Source organism: Lepidochelys kempii, chromosome 9 (assembly GCF_965140285.1).
Source record: "Lepidochelys kempii isolate rLepKem1 chromosome 9, rLepKem1.hap1, whole genome shotgun sequence".
Classification (NCBI taxonomy): Eukaryota; Metazoa; Chordata; order Testudines; family Cheloniidae; genus Lepidochelys; species Lepidochelys kempii.
In genome coordinates, this window is record NC_136388.1 from 3,590,135 (window position 1) to 3,605,395 (window position 15,261).

General features: G+C 47.8%; 1 protein-coding gene across 2 annotated transcripts; it reads left to right on the forward strand.

Moving 5' to 3' along the window:
- Positions 1-328: 328 nt before the first annotated feature.
- Positions 329-14,715, forward strand: GMNC (geminin coiled-coil domain containing). Of its 2 annotated transcripts, none has more exons than XM_073359025.2 (5): positions 329-1,701; positions 3,322-3,499; positions 5,410-5,495; positions 8,038-8,154; positions 9,532-14,715. In XM_073359025.2, the coding sequence occupies exons 1-5, from the start codon at positions 1,699-1,701 to the stop codon at positions 10,177-10,179; spliced, it is 1,032 nt and encodes a 343-aa protein (XP_073215126.1). In that variant the 5' UTR covers positions 329-1,698; the 3' UTR covers positions 10,180-14,715. The 2 variants fall into 2 exon arrangements, with proteins under 2 accessions (XP_073215126.1, XP_073215125.1); XM_073359024.2 differs by lacking the exon at positions 329-1,701 and adding an exon at positions 2,500-2,602.
- Positions 14,716-15,261: the final 546 nt, after the last annotated feature.

Below are 15,261 nucleotides of genomic sequence, written 5' to 3' on the forward strand. Positions count from 1 at the left end.
GCGGGGGCTGGCAGGCTCGCCCGGCTCGGCTCGGCCTGGCCCGGCCCGGCAGGCCGCTGCCGCCCCGCAGCAGCAGGCCCCGGCGCGGCTGGGGGCCGAGCGCTGTCCCGGCGCGGGGGCCCAGGGCGGCCGGCTGGGTGCGGGCCCTGCCCGGGGCTGGGCTGGCCGCCGAGGGGCTGTGCGCAGCGCCGAGCACACGCGGCTGGGGGCCGGGCCGCCCCCCTGGGCCAAGGATCCGCACAAACACCCGCCCGGGGCTGTCCCGGGGCCACGCTGGGGTCCGGCCCCAGCAGCCTGGCCCGGCCCCCCCAGGGACACGCCAGGATCAGGCCCGGGATAAGCGAGGGTCTGCAGTCCGTTGCCCCAGTGAGACCCCTGGGGGGGTCCCTGGGGGGGGGATTAGCAGGCCTCCTTCGCCGTGAGCCGCCCTGCGGAATTGGGGGCAGGGGGATGGCGGACCCGAGCCCTTTTTATCCTGATTATTTCACCCCGAAAGGGGCTGTGATGAGGCATTTCTCCTGAGCTGGCAGCTCGGCTAGAGGAGCGATCTGGGGAAATATGTCGGTCACAAGAGCCTGGGAGGCAAATCGCCCTCCTGGGTGTTCAGTGTCACCGAGCCTGGCTAATGGGCTAGGGGCACCAAGCATCCTCCAGGGGGGAAATGGAAGAACATCCCATATGCCAGCCTGCTCCTACCTCCCCCTTTGGTGGCTGCAGATTGTGTGCCCGGGCAGGTCAGGTTACCCACCTTTTTCATAGATCTTGCCATGGCAGGAGGCAGGATCTTGATCGAACAACTGCTCTGCTATTAACTCATTTCACACCAACCCCTTATCCTATACAAAGACAGACCCAGGAGTGAAGGTTTTTTGTTCCAGAAGACAAGCCTGTTTAGGGATTGTAATCACCATGGAAATTGGATTTCATTTATATTTGTTTATACCCACACGTATGTCTTCGACACTGATACCTATCTACTGTGCAAACCTTTCTGATACACCAGTAAACCTTTCAGTCCCTACCTCGTTTATTTAATACCCAGATTTGTTTCTGGAAGCCCGGGGTCTGGTAGCAGAGCAATTCCCAATAAAATAAGTCATTTAGAAGCTTGACATCACAGCCTCTTCTGTTCTGCAAACCAGGCTTTGCCCCTTGGAGATGTGGATAAAACTGCCTTGAGTCGCCATTGCTGGACCCATAATGAGTAAATCCAAGGAGCATTCTCTTCCCAACCCTGACAAGTTGGATGAGTTGCCTTTGGGTCTTTCTGCTGGGCTTTACAATTGCTAAATAGGGTTAAAAAATAAAACAATACACATCACCAGCTACCTCACCTCTGCTGTGTGTGTGATGCCTTCGTAAACCTGTGTTGTTTTCTTGGAATGACTCTCAGACCCACCAGCTCTGTGTAGCCTACCCATTTCTTTTTCTTTCTTTTTTTCCTCCTTCCTTGTGATGATTTGTGAGACCAGAATGACTTTGATTTCAGCAAGTTTGCTGTTTATTCACGTCACAAGTTTGACAGCTTTACACCAAATCAGATTGCTGGGATTCAAGAAAGCTCTCAGGCGTCACTGGAAGCTCCTTTAGATTAGAACTCGCCTCCCCTGTCTTTTCCCCCTTCAGAGCCAATTAAAGCTCGCTGGGGCTTTAAGAGGAAACGTGCTCCCAAGCCCTGCATCTCCTTCTGCCACTAAAATGGTAAGTGCTCTTTGGATCTCTCTCGACCTGAAGTCAGAGGGGGAAAGCTGGTATTTTGTCTTGAGGGTTTGCAATGTATTTTGTGCCCTGTATAAGATTGGTAGTGAGGAAGCTTACCCTGTACCTGGAAACCCATAGCTGTGGGGGCTCATTTTTGAGGATCTAAGCTTTGTCATTGCCTTGCAAAGACTTCTCACTTGCAGCAGGTTTGGCTTATCTGGGGGAGAGCCACACATTTCCAGAAACGAACCCAGACTTTTCCTGATCAGTGGGACCACTGCAAATTTGCAGAGACTGGGCACCGACTGGATGTGATTCTCCTAACTTTGTAAAAAGAAAAGGAGGACTTGTGGCACCTTAGAGACTAACCCATTTATTTGAGCATGAGCTTTCGTGAGCTACAGCTCATCCGATGAAGCGAGCTGTAGCTCACGAAAGCTTCTGCTCAAATAAATGGGTTAGTCTCTAAGGTGCCACAAGTCCTCCTTTTCTTTTTGCGAATACAGACTAACAGGGCTGCTACTCTGAATCCTAACTTTGTGTAGAGGGTTGGAAGACTTTAATAGCCAATGACTCTCAAGATAGGTCTGGATCGCTTGTTCCTTTTAAACAACCTAGTGTTTCCAGGCGAGTGAGTGTCGCTCTCTCACATACCTTTGCTTGGTGCCGTGATGCTGGAGATGGTGAGTGGGCTAGAACTGAGGAGGTGGTGACCCACCGCGAGGGACTTCGAGGTAGCAGCCTAAGGCTGTTTAAAGCCCAGGAGGGAGTGCATTCGCTCTGATTTCTGTCTCTCCTTCAGAGGTGACCCTGCGTGTTAATATGCTGGAGGAAGGGATCGATGGGCGGACAGGGAATCACTCGGCGAACTGGAGGCGAAGCTGTGGATGGGAATATACATGTAGGCTAGTAGGATCGCTGCATCTAGTGACGGTGGTTTGGGCTACACGGCTGGGTCGCACTCCCTCTGCATCCGCAGCAGGCTGCCTGGCGGCTGCGGGCGAACCTTCGCCCTTGGCTGCAGCGTGGGTCTTCCCAAGTGTCAGAGCCCGGGCCCCTTTGAGCCTGGGATATCTGGGGGAGAATCACCCCGGAGGATCAGCGGCTCGGGCGGGAGGAGAGAGCAGAGGGAGACCCCCCAGGGCACGGCCAGCCGCCGTCGCTGCAGTGTCTGGGGAGCTGTGGGTCGGGCGGAGAGGTGGGACGGAGGTTTGACCGAGCTCAGGAGCACAGCAGAGAGCTGGGGGAAAGCCGGGGCAGGTTTGAGGCGCTGACTAAAGATGCTCGCAGCTCATGGTTTTGCCACCTCTAAGCACCTCTCTCCTATCGGGGCCTGGTGGCTGCGACACTGTTTAATCGGAAGCCCCCGGCAGTGGGACCCGGAAAACCCTTCCTCCACCTGGGAGAGGTCTCCTGCCTTTGAGAAGCCAGCGCGTGGCTGAGCCTCTGGCCTCCCTCCTGGTTTAAAACTCGGTTTGACTGCCGGGGATGACCCCAGTGGGACGGGGGATCGAGCCCCAGCCCAGACAGCGGGCTGCTCAGCACTTGGTTTTACACACGCCTCTAATTTCTCCTGTCTCTGCCTTTCCCCCTCCCCGCGCCCTTGTGTTCACTTCACAGAGCACCATTCTCTCTTGCCAAGATCCGTACTTTGTAGGGGGCCCGGGCCACGATTGTCCCTATTCCGACTCAACGTCAGCAGCCAGTGTTGATGTTTCCAAGGAGACTTGGGTTTCTTTCTGGGCTTCTGGTCTCCTGGACGACACCAGCGAGAACCAACAAGAAGGACAGGCCCCGGGTAGGTTCTGCTGCTCCTTGGCCGCCGGGAGCTTGCAGCCGAAGATGCCGGGGTGAATGACTGCGCCAGCCGGAGCGGAGCGGATAACGCTCTCGCTTCTGCGCTGCTGGGGAAGGAAGGGCAGGTCCCCACCTCTGAGCGCTCCCTGGATCGTGCGCCTGGCGGGAGGGGACATGAAGTGCGAGCTGGAGACCGTGCCCCGGCCCGTGCGTAGCGCTCCCGGCTCCGCCGCCCAGAGCTGGGGGCTTTGGCTCAGGAGCACCCTGGAGAGGGGGCGCTGAGCCGCTCCTCCGTGCTCTCCTCCGAGCTCGTTCCCGGAGCCCAGTCGCTTTGCAGCGTTGGGGCAGCGCTCACAGGGGCCGCCCTGGGGCCCGGCCGATCCCCTTCCGCGGGCTGCCCCCTCCCAGCGCGCGGGTGGCGACTCCAGCGCCCTGTCTACACGGCAGCTTCCCCTGGCGCAGCGGGGAAGAGCCGGTCCGGCTTTTGCTGGGGAGCTGCAGCCCCGCGGGGTGGCTAGCGGGGCTGACTCTGCGGGCGGAGCCGGCGGGGACACGGGCCCTCACGGCTACTTCGCAGGCAGCTCCCGGGGCATGTTCTCAAGGTCTCCGCGCAGAACCAGCTTCTGTTTGTCTTTTCCGGAGAGACTGGATGCCCCCAGGTGACGGCACTGGAGGGGGACTCGGGAGATTTCAGTTCCCAGGTCTGCCAGAGACTCCCTGTATGGCCTGGGGCACATCACTGAGTCTCTGGGACCCACATCCTCAAAGGCAGTTCAGTGCCTAACTCCCATGGGAATAATGGGAATTAGGCACCTAAGAGCCTTTGAGGATTTGGGCACCTGTGCCTCCGTTTATGCATCTGTAAAATGGGGATTGCAATCCTTCCTTTCCCCCACCCTTTGTCTATCTGGGTTAGTTAAGCTGCAAGCTCTGTGAGGCAGAGACTGTCTCTCACTCTGTTTTTATACAGCACCTAGCACACTGTGACCCTGATCTCATCTGAGGCCCATGGATGCTACCATAATAAAACCCAATACTACTAATCATTATAATAATTATACACTCTGGGCCATAGTTTTGATTTTAGCAGAGTTGTACAACAAAGGTGGGATTATATGACCATGCTTCCTGCAGACAGGCTTGGGTACTGCACTGCAGTTTTCCCCTGGGGAGGGGGTGAGATAAAGAACAAACCCCAGGTGAGGTTATGATAGTCATGTTGCCTACTGTCCACACCACTGGAAAGCTCTCAGAGCCTACAGTGTTGGGGTGCCGCATGACCCTGTGTAGAATAGAAAGTTCAGTCGGTAGCGCATCAGGCTTTCAATCAGAGAGGTCCTGGTTCGAGGCCCTGCAGTCCCCTCCGTGGCAGGAAGGTTAGCTCGTTTCATCTCTAGCTTCCATGATTACCCATGATCTGAAATGGTGTTGGGAACTCACCTCTCGTACCCAGCACTTTGTATCCATAGATCTCATAGCCCCTTTTGAAGATGGGGGGAAACTGAGATAGAGAGTGAAGTGACTTGCCCAGGTCACAGCAGAGCCCAGAATGGAACCCAGGCGTCCTGAGTCCTAGTACACTGCCCGGGCCACTGGCCTAGGTTGCCTCACAAATAACTTTCCCAAGCTTTGGTTCCTCTTGTAAAGAAGAAGAATTTTAAACAAAGAATAAAGAGCACAAGGAAAAATACCCGCCAGATGCCAAAGGTGTCTTATAACAAACTCGGATGATTTACTAATTTATTATCCGTTTTTAAAGGACCACTCTTTGCTGCTTATCAAGCGGTACAATTTTTCCTTGATTCAAATGAAGTAAACAAGAGGGATTAAAATAAACATGATTGTAATTTTACGCTTGGTTTGGAAAATGTGGTTTTCAGTTTAATCACTTTGATGTCTGTTTTTGTCCAGACCAGTTCTGTGGCTTGGGTTTTACTATTCCAGATGACACGTGGCAAGGAGATCAGCTGTCCTCCCAGCTCTACAGAAACAAACAGGTAACATATCAAACAACTCACGCACTGGAGAATGGAACCTTGATTTACAGCTTTAAAATGTTCTTCCACCCAGCATCCCTAGAATTTCATTTTACAGTTGGCTAAAGCTCTGGGTCAGTAGGTTGTGTTCATAAATCTGTTTCTCTGTGCAGTGAGTATGGAAAACATTGGCAGCCTGAAATCTTCTATTTTTCCTCCTTCCTTATGTTGATTTGTGAAACTAGAATTACTTCAATTAGCAGCAGCGTTGCTGTCTGCCCATGTCACAAGTCCAGCAGCTTCATACCTGATCAGATTGCTGGCTTCCACCAAAAGAGCAGAGGCATCACTGGGAACTGCTTTAGGGTCTGAGGCTGCAAAGACTTACACTCGCACGTAAGGTTGCTCACATGACTAGTTCTGTGGACTGCAGTGGGGGGACCCACTTGAGCAAAGTTAGTCGCATGCATGAGTCTTCGCAGGCTCAAGCACCAAGATTAGATGTCCTCTCTAGAGCTCTTTTCCCTTTTCCATGAGTGCTAATAAGCAGCAGGAGAGCCAGTGAACTCTCCAAGCTAAGTGGTTCCCATTGTAGCTGCTTGTACCTAGCTCAATATTTAGATCACAACAGAGTGACCCTGAACCAAAACACTTGGGGTGGCATCTTGGCCCCACTGAAGTCAATGGAAGTTTGGCCATTGACTTCAATGCAGCCAGGATTTCACCCTAGGTCCAAATAGCCAAAAACTTCCTTTTCTTGCCCATTATCTGTCTTGTCTATCTAGAACATAATCTCTTTTGGGGAGAGATGTCTGCCACTGTATATATGTGCTGGACATGGCACAGTGGGGCTCTAACTTCATTTGAGGCTTGTAGGGTATGCCTGTTTTGCAGCAGGGAGCGAGCCTCCAGCCTGGGGAGACAGATTCATGCCAGCTCTCCTTGGCCTAGCACACTAAAATTAGCAGTGTGAACTGTTGCATCGTGGGCAGCAGTGAAGAATATAAGAACAGCCACACGGGATCAGACCAAAGGACCATCCTGATCAGTGGGCTGGGGCACATGTCTTACGAAGAGAGGCTGAGGGAACTGGGGTTATTTAGTCTGCAGAAGAGAAGAGTGAGGGGGGTTTTGATAGCAGCCTTCAACTACCTGAAGGGGGGTTCCAAAGAGGATGGAGCTCGGCTGTTCTCAGTGGTGGCAGATGACAGAACAAGGAGCAATGGTCTCAAGTTGCAGCAGGGGAGGTCTAGGTTGGACACTAGGATTCACTGTTTCACTAGGAGGATGGTGAAGCACTGGAACAGGTTCCCTAGGAGGTGGTGGAATCTCCTTCCTTAGAAGTTTTTAAGATCAGGCTTGACAAAGCCCTGGCTGGGATGATTTAGTTAGTGTTGGTCCTGCTTTGAGCAGGGGATTGGACTAGATGACCTCCTGAAGTCTCTTCCAACTCTAAGATTCTATGATCTTTCCCAATATCCTGTCTTCCGACAGTGGCCAATGCCAGGTGCCCCAGAGAGAATGAACAGAACAGGTAATCATCAAGTGATCCATATCCCTGTTGCTCATTCCCAACTTCTGGCAAACAGGCTAAGGACACCATCGCTGTCCATCCTGGCTAATAGCCATTGATGGACCTATCCTCCATGAACTTATCTAGTTCTTTTTTGAACCCTGTTATAGTCTTGGCCTTCACAACATCCTCTGGCAAGGAGTTCCACGGGTTGTGTAAAGAAATACTCCCTTTTATTTGTTTTAAACCTGCTGCCTTTTAATTTGGTGACCCCTAGTTCTTGTGTTATGAGAAGGAGTAAAGAACACTTCCTTATTTACTTTCTCCACACCAGTCACGATTTTATAGACCTCTATCATATCCCCCCCATATCCTAGCTGAAAAATCCCAATTTTATTAATCTCTCCTCATACGGAAGCTGTTCCATACCCCTAATCATTTTTGTTGCCCTTTTCTGAACCTTTTCCAATTCCGATAGTCTTTTTTGAGATGGGTGACCATATCTGCACGCAGTATTCAAGATGTGAGCATGCCATGGATTTATATACAGCTCAATCCTCTAATTTAAATAATGACACCTGGATTTAAATTTTTCAGCCTGCACCCATGTCTAGTTTATAATCTGCTCTCTCGCCCCTCCTTTTCTCTCTAGCCACATCTAGGTTAGTGAGCTAGGGATCCAGAGGGAAGCTTAAGTGCTCTTTGAAACGTAGAAGGAAGAAAACTGACAGCATTGTGAGTGAGAAAATCTCTGTGTATTTAAAGGGCTGTTTGCAGTTCATTTCCCTGCAGACCTCTATTATTCCTCTGCGGTTACAATTTTTCAAAATAATCTCTTCAAACATTTGCTAAAGAATAGGAGAAGTCAAATTTGAGACGTGAACAGTCATGCCACTTATCTTTACAGGGACAAGGGGTTCTTGAGGATTGAATTCACAAAGCAAACACCAAAATCATCACATCCCGCCAGGCCATAGAGCAGGGAATTTATCAGGTTACAGAGTCAAGAGAGCTAAGAAACGTCTATTCATCGATATCTGTATTTCACAGCTTCAAGACACCTTGCTACAGAAGGAAGAGGAACTTGCCAGGTTACATGAAGAAAATAACAACCTCCGACAATACCTGAATTCTGCCGTGGTTCAGTGTTTGGAAGACAAGGCAAAGGTACCGTGTTCAAACCTGCCATGAAAAAGTGTGTCTGTGAGAGAGAAGAGAATGAAGCATTTAGGTGAAATGCCTAAAACGCAAATGCAAATAAACAGGTGTAAAAGGCCACATTGTGGGGAGGTAGCGTGCAAGAGGAAAGGCCCCTCTAACGCTCACCAGATTGGTGACCATGCACTAACCGATAGTGTGTGTCGTCGTGGTCGGCCTTGCCTATGTAGACAGGGTTAAGCCATGTGACAGCCCTGATCTTTAGCATTTATAGCTGATTTGGTTGATGATGCTTTGTGAGAGAGGTTTATAAGAAGCAATGGACTAACCCTAATCCCCTCAAACCGATGACCAGAACTCATTACACTGAAAGGATACCAAAAAGTAAGGCATTTAGCATTTATCAGCTTCGGAGTCAATAAAGCAGCTGTTCAGAGAGCAGAAGCACAAACCTGGGATTGGGTAACGGGGGGCATTCTGTTCTCAGCTCTGCTGCTGACTTGCCCTTGTCCTTGGGCAAGTCACTTAGCTTTTGGTGCCTCGGCCCCACCAGTTGCAGAATGAGAATGCTAATAGCTTAGCGGCCACCCTGGGGCCATCGTGGGGGTTAATAAATATTTGTCAGGCTCTTTGGGATGCTGAGATTGACGGTGCTATGGAGGGGCTGAGCATTGTCGCTAAGGATGGGCTCACTCCTTACTCAGGCAAAGTAAGTGGTACCACAGGGCATGTGGCATGAGTGAAAACTGAGATCCTTGACAGAGGATGTCAAAAGGATAAGTGCAGAGGGAGTCTCTGAGATGCTCTCCTCACCTGAATTGCCCTAAGGGTGTGAGGGCTTGCCCCTTCAACCCATCCCCCTCCCCACTTGCCCCCACACACAGTGGATCCCAGGGCTATCTGCGCCGAGGCTCGCTCTGTGCTCCCCAGCCCACCTCCTACTCACTGGGAACCATGGGAGGCATATGCATGTTCCCCTCCCACCCAGCCCTGGATCTCTGGAATCAGCATATCATGGGAGGTGACTGAGCCCCCGGGGCCAGATCAGATCCTGCTGGCAGCGTCGGTGTTGAGGACGGCTATACAGTGCAGGAGCTTTCATTTCATGGCTTACTGAGAGAAAAAGCAAACAAAGCTCCGGCTATGTTGACACTGTCGTATTCTTATCTCGTAGGAGTTTGGGCTGTTTCCAGAGACTGTACAGCACAAAATAATTAGTGCCATCCGCGTTTGCTAACTGAAAATGAGCTCCGGGTAAACTGTGTGCTTTATAAGAACGATGTTAGGCACCTGTTCAGATAAAGTCTGTGGCCAGAAACATGTTGCTTCTGGGGCTCTGGAGGATCAGCTTTTAATCTGCATGCTATTCCCTGTTCTCTTGTATAGAAACTACTGCTGCACAGTGGCCAGAAGAAACACGCAATTCTCAAAAGTGGCAAGAGGAAATTTAAAGAGGACAGTTACCTGGCCCCTCGAGAGACTCCTAACCCCTCAAAAGCCAGGAGGAACCTACTCAGTGATTTTACTGCCTGCGAAGAACAAGCTACTCCGCCTGTGGATACCTGGGTACTGCAAACCCTGGGACTAAAAGATATCAACACTATCGATGAGTCTTTATCAGCTAACTACAGTGCCCTGTCCTCTGAGCTTGGAAAAAGCTCATGCTGCCAGAGCCATGGAGAGGCAATGGACTACTGTAATGATGAGGACCCAATAGCTGCTTATGGCTGTGATCAGATGACTCCTATAACCAGCACTGCCAGCCCTGGGAAGCAGGATTTACCCTACATCCAGCCACTTTCTTCAGCACCATATGCTTCCTTGACCCTGCCCAGCGATGCCCCTTTCCCACCTTACGGATTGCCTTACTTCGCCAATGACGTGTCACCAAACAAAACCGATGTGGCCTTTACAACCTCCCTGAGCCCCCACCGCAACGTCAAAACACACACCTTCCACCAGGGACAGGTCTTCGTGCGCCGAGAGGAGGACGGAGGCTGGAAATTCACCTGGGTCCCCAAGCAATCCGAGTGACTCCCCCTTGCCCCCACTTCTGAGCACTGCCATCAGTGACATGTTTACAAACATTTACAACTGCAGAAACCTTTCTTGCACTTAAGATTGATGCTGAGAACAGAAGCAACATCCCCTACAGGCTGTTATCTCATGCTCTCTGAAATGCTACATTATATCATCCACCCATTCACCTCCGGACGCTCCTAATTCTTGCAGGAATGGCTCCAGATTGCCTTTGGAAATGTATCCGCGCAGGGCCAGATGTAAAACTAGCCCCCCATTCATTTCAGCTCTCTCCACATCTGTGAGACCACCTACCACCACTTATTCACAACCCCTCCGCCACCAGCCAGCTTCTGCCATCTTGTACCTTCCTGGCTGAAATGTACCCAACCATTCCTGTTTCTGACACTCTGGTGACCACCCCTACCCGGACTGGGAAGCCAGGAGCTGGAGCAAGGTTTTTGGGAGACAGTTAAGGAGCAGCATCTCTGCCACAGCCCTTTTGTGCCGGCATCCTAGGGGACCACAGCCAGAGAATGAAGGCTGGTTCTCTGGCTGTTAGATCAGTGATGTTCTGGAGAGTGGAGCCCCAGTGGCTGCATAAATTGCATAGGAGGAAAGCAATTGCTGATCTGTTGTCCTTTAATGTAATGCTTGGTTGGTGTACATATAGTCACTTACGGCTGTCGTTTTTTGAGGCGTCCTCAAAATGAGCAGGATTTGCTCCTATTGCCTGCAGGTTGCCTTGTAAGTGCCAAGCAACACGTCAATTCTAATGGGTTTTCTGCGCTAACCAAGCAGCCAGCACATTTACCGCATGATGCTTTTCAAAGCTATTTCCCTGGTGAGACAGCTGTAGCTGGACATGCGTTAGTGCTATCTCTGGAAATACAGACGATGAGTCAAGCCCTCAGCAGCTGTCAATTGGTGTAACTCCACTGACGTCACCAACAGAGGGTCCGGCCCAATATATTGGCAGGAGAAGTTTTATATAGTGTGGAAAAAAATATATTTGGTGCCTTACTAGCCACCACGAAAGATACATTCTCTTCCACTCACAATATTGTCTTGGCCCCACCACTGATTCACGTGCTGTCTGGTACTGAGTCACTTCCAGGGACATTCCTTGGGTTGTCTTCAATATTGTGCTATGGGCTAGGGGAAACTCTTACTCATGAGAGCAGCCCTTATCACACTCAGTTTCTGCGGCTTTCACAGGGCTACTGTGGACAGTAAAAGCCACGCTTGTGAAGTCTGGCAGTTGCTTTCCATTCCAGAAAATGCCATGTAGACCGTTCAGTTCTGGTTTCCTTTGAGGGTGTGCGGGGATCCAACTTTACACAAGAGCAACACTGGCCAGAATGTTGGTTTACGGAAATTGCTGTTGGTAATGACAGAATTGGGCTTTTCTAGTACACTTGCTCTGCGGATTGTATCCCTCAATTAAGGGGTAGTATCATTGAGTGATTAAAGTAGTTGATCGCAAACCACATCCCATTCGAGGTTCTACCACTCACATATCTCCCAGGGTTGTGAGGCTAAATACATCACTTTCTTGAAAGCGCATTCAAACCCTTGGGTTCAGTGTGCTAGTCAACTGCACCATGCTTTTATTAAACTAACAACAAAATGAAGTCAACGTACAGGAAGTCAACTTACCAACCACACATTTTATGTGACCCTTATTTGCTAATTTACCCCCCTTTGACTTTTTGATACTTAAATATTGGTAGCATTGAAAACCAAGGGACCAGTCTGGCAATCCTGGCTCTCATTATTTGTCCTATTGACCTCAGTGCAACTGTTGTCCTTGTGTGAGTAAAGGTCCTCCAGTTGCTTATTTTAATATAAAATTTAGATACAACTTTATTTTGATGAGGATTAAAATCCATTTTCTATTCAAAATATTCGCTTGTGCCTTAGAATCTCAGTATTTTAGCTTTTGATTCAGGAGCTAAACTAATTCCTCCCATGGTATTTAAATCAACAAGCAAATCTCTATTTGTTCGTAACTTATTTTAAAATAATAAGGCAGGCTTTCCGTGCATAGAATCAACAGTTTAAATGCTTGCATTGGAGGGAACATAAATTAATTAATGTTTAACCCAGTGCAATAATTCACACAAATTAAACCCCAGGAGTTTGATGCTGTTTCCATTGAAGCCACTGGAGGTTTTGCCAGCTTCAGCAAGAGCAGGATCCAGGCTACTGTTGTTCTGTAGCAATGTAATTTGCTGCTTAGGTATATTTTAAATAAAAGCAGAAAAGTTGTTCCTGGTAAAAATAAGTCCTCCTTTCTTTTCTTTTCTTTTCTTTTTTTTTTTTTCATAAGCAAACCATTAGCCAGCTCTAGCCCAAACTGTATAGGATGATGTTGAAGAAAAGTACAGATAGGGTGATGTTTTGTACAGTTAAGGTTACTGTTGTACAGAGTGTAGACAATTCATTGCTTAATTCCCTTTTCTTAACATGAAATGTTTTTGTGTGTGTGTATGCTGAATACCATGCTCAAAATAATTAGACAATGTGACCATAGGATTAATCCTCAAGCTAGCTGAACATTTCTTATATATTTCAAAGCAACTACACAATGTGAGTACAGAGTGCAATTCTATTGCATGACTTTTAGTGCTGTTGAATTGAGTGCCTTTTACAACATTAAAAAACCAAGAGCTTTTTAATCCTAAAATTGATTTTTAACCCTAATGAATTAAAAATGAGCGATTAAGTCATCCTCTCTGTTTAATATCTTTCGTTGATATTTATAGATCACATGCTTCTTGGAGCAAAAGCCTTATTTTCCTCTGTTATTTACTATACACCATTGGGGTGGAATTCACCCCCTTTAGAGTTCTAGCATGAAGTCTATGCAGCACTTAAGTCCCAACTAAACCCTCAAAATAGAGTTTAAATGAAACTTAATTGGTGCCTAGACCTTTGCCAGCCCTCTGATCAGGGATGAATTTCACCCTTCTCATTTAACAAATAAATTATAGAGCTGAGTGAATAATTCAGAATGAATAATTTATCCAGTTTATCCAATTTTTCCTGCAGTTTTGTCAGTTTTATTCCGCACAATGTTTTAACTCTATGGTTTCCCACAGATTGTTCTTTAAGTATTTACTGTTTGAGGTCACTTTCGGTAGCTGGGACTGTCCAGATTAAGTCACAAGGCATTGCTTCTGTTCCATGATTGGTGAAAATACATGCACGTGCAAATTTAAGAGTGTGCTTTGGGCAAATGTTGCAGCATGTGACTTTGAAATTTGCTCTTTGCAACCACTTACGTTAATTAAATTTAATGACACGAATGTTCACATATAGCAAACACAAAATGATGATAAGAATTTAAGATAATATTCCTGAAATATTTTTATTTGCAATATTCATTTAGTTCTCACACAAAAACAGATGACATTTCCTCTAGAAATTGCATCAGCAGTTGAGTTTGGATTTACCATGACACCAAGAGCACTAATTAAAAAAGAAGTCTTTCTTCCTTAGTTGGCTTACTACTTTTCCACTGTAAGAAAGTTAATCATGATGCCAAACTTAAGGAACATCTGTCTTTTACTGTTCCTTTCAAAAATTATATATTTCCCCAAGGGCCCAATCCTGCTCTCATTGACTTAATCAAGAACAGGTTCAATATTAAAGTGTGATTTTTGGTTACACATTGTTCCTATTGTGATAAAATTGATGGTTTATGGTGGTCTAGTAAATAGAGGCCTGGACTGGGATTACTCAAGAGATTTGGGTTCAGTCCCTGGCTGACCTATATGCTTACTATGTGACCTTGGGCAAGTCATTTAATCTACCCCATTTCTCCATTCCCCATCTGTAAAATGGGGCTAGTCTTTCCCTAACACACTAGGTTGTGAGTTTCAAAAGCAAATCAAGCAGTTAGTGCAAGGGAGTAGGAATTGGAAGTTCTGGATTCTGGCTTTGAGTCACTTACCCTTGTGCCTCTGCTATTACTGGTCCCAATTTAAAGGGACCAGTTCTTATCAAACTGAATAGAAATTGGGACACTAGCTGCTGTACACTACGGGGGAAATTTGCTGTAATGCTAACTGCCAAGGGCCAGCAGTCCCAGATACCACTTAAATTCTGGTTCAGCCCTTGAAATGGGGTTTGGTTAAGTGAGACTTAACTGCTCCAGAAGCACTGGCTGCTGGCCCTTTGTGTAGGGGTGAATTTTACCCACTGTAAATATCCATCTTGTATTAACATATTTGTTTTATTTTTTTATCCGAAGGCGGGTTTTTTTCATTATGTGAATGTAACCGATGCCAGCTGCACATTTTAAACCCAATCTGTGTCTTTAGAAATGTGTGATAATATAAACGGCAATTAATTTAACACTTAATATTTAGATGTTTATGATTTGTGTGTATGTGTGTGATTGAAAAGAGGTTCTAATTATATGTAAGAGTCAATTTTATTCGCATCAATAAGTTATGTCTAATAAAACCTGAAATAACCCTTGGGTGCTGTAAATCTCTCTCCTCCCAGTTCCCCATGAACCATCATTTATATACTGTAGGTTAAAATTCACCCCTGTGACAGAACAGTGACTATGCACTTAAGGCCAATTTAAGTGGCACAGAAGCCTCATGCTGGCCCACAGTAAGTGCTGACTCACAGTCAGTGAATTTGTGCTCCTGCACAATATGTGCACAAAAAATTGTGCTCACCCACAAGAATTGTGACAATTATAAGTACACTTATTTAAGATCTAGCTCTGCAACCTTCCATTGACATTATTATAATAAAAATAGAGATCTCTGTGTAAGAAAACCACCAGGCGAAGGGATTATTGAAAGACTCTCCTGATATACTTCAGCTACATAAGGATATGGTGTTCGTTGATATCATGTTTATGGTCCACACCTACAGCACCCAACCTCCAGATACAGCTCCCACTGAAGTAAGCGGGAGTTTTGCCATCAGCTTGGGTGAAAACAGAATCAGGCCTTTCACTATGAATTTTGGGTGATCAGTGAATGCAAGATTGGGCCACAGATCTAGGCTGGAGAAAGGTTCCACATTGCATCAATGTGAATTGGCATGGTCTCTGCCCAGTTCCCACTGGGA

Bases quoted from the DNA above. Each gene is read 5' to 3' on its own strand.
- GMNC (XM_073359024.2), top strand. From the start codon at position 2,543: ATGGGCGGACAGGGAATCACTCGGCGAACTGGAGGCGAAGCTGTGGAT. The intron at 5,496-8,037 runs GTAACATATCAA...TGTATTTCACAG, and splicing joins AGCTCTACAGAAACAAACAG to CTTCAAGACACCTTGCTACA. The intron at 8,155-9,531 runs GTACCGTGTTCA...TCTCTTGTATAG, and splicing joins GTTTGGAAGACAAGGCAAAG to AAACTACTGCTGCACAGTGG.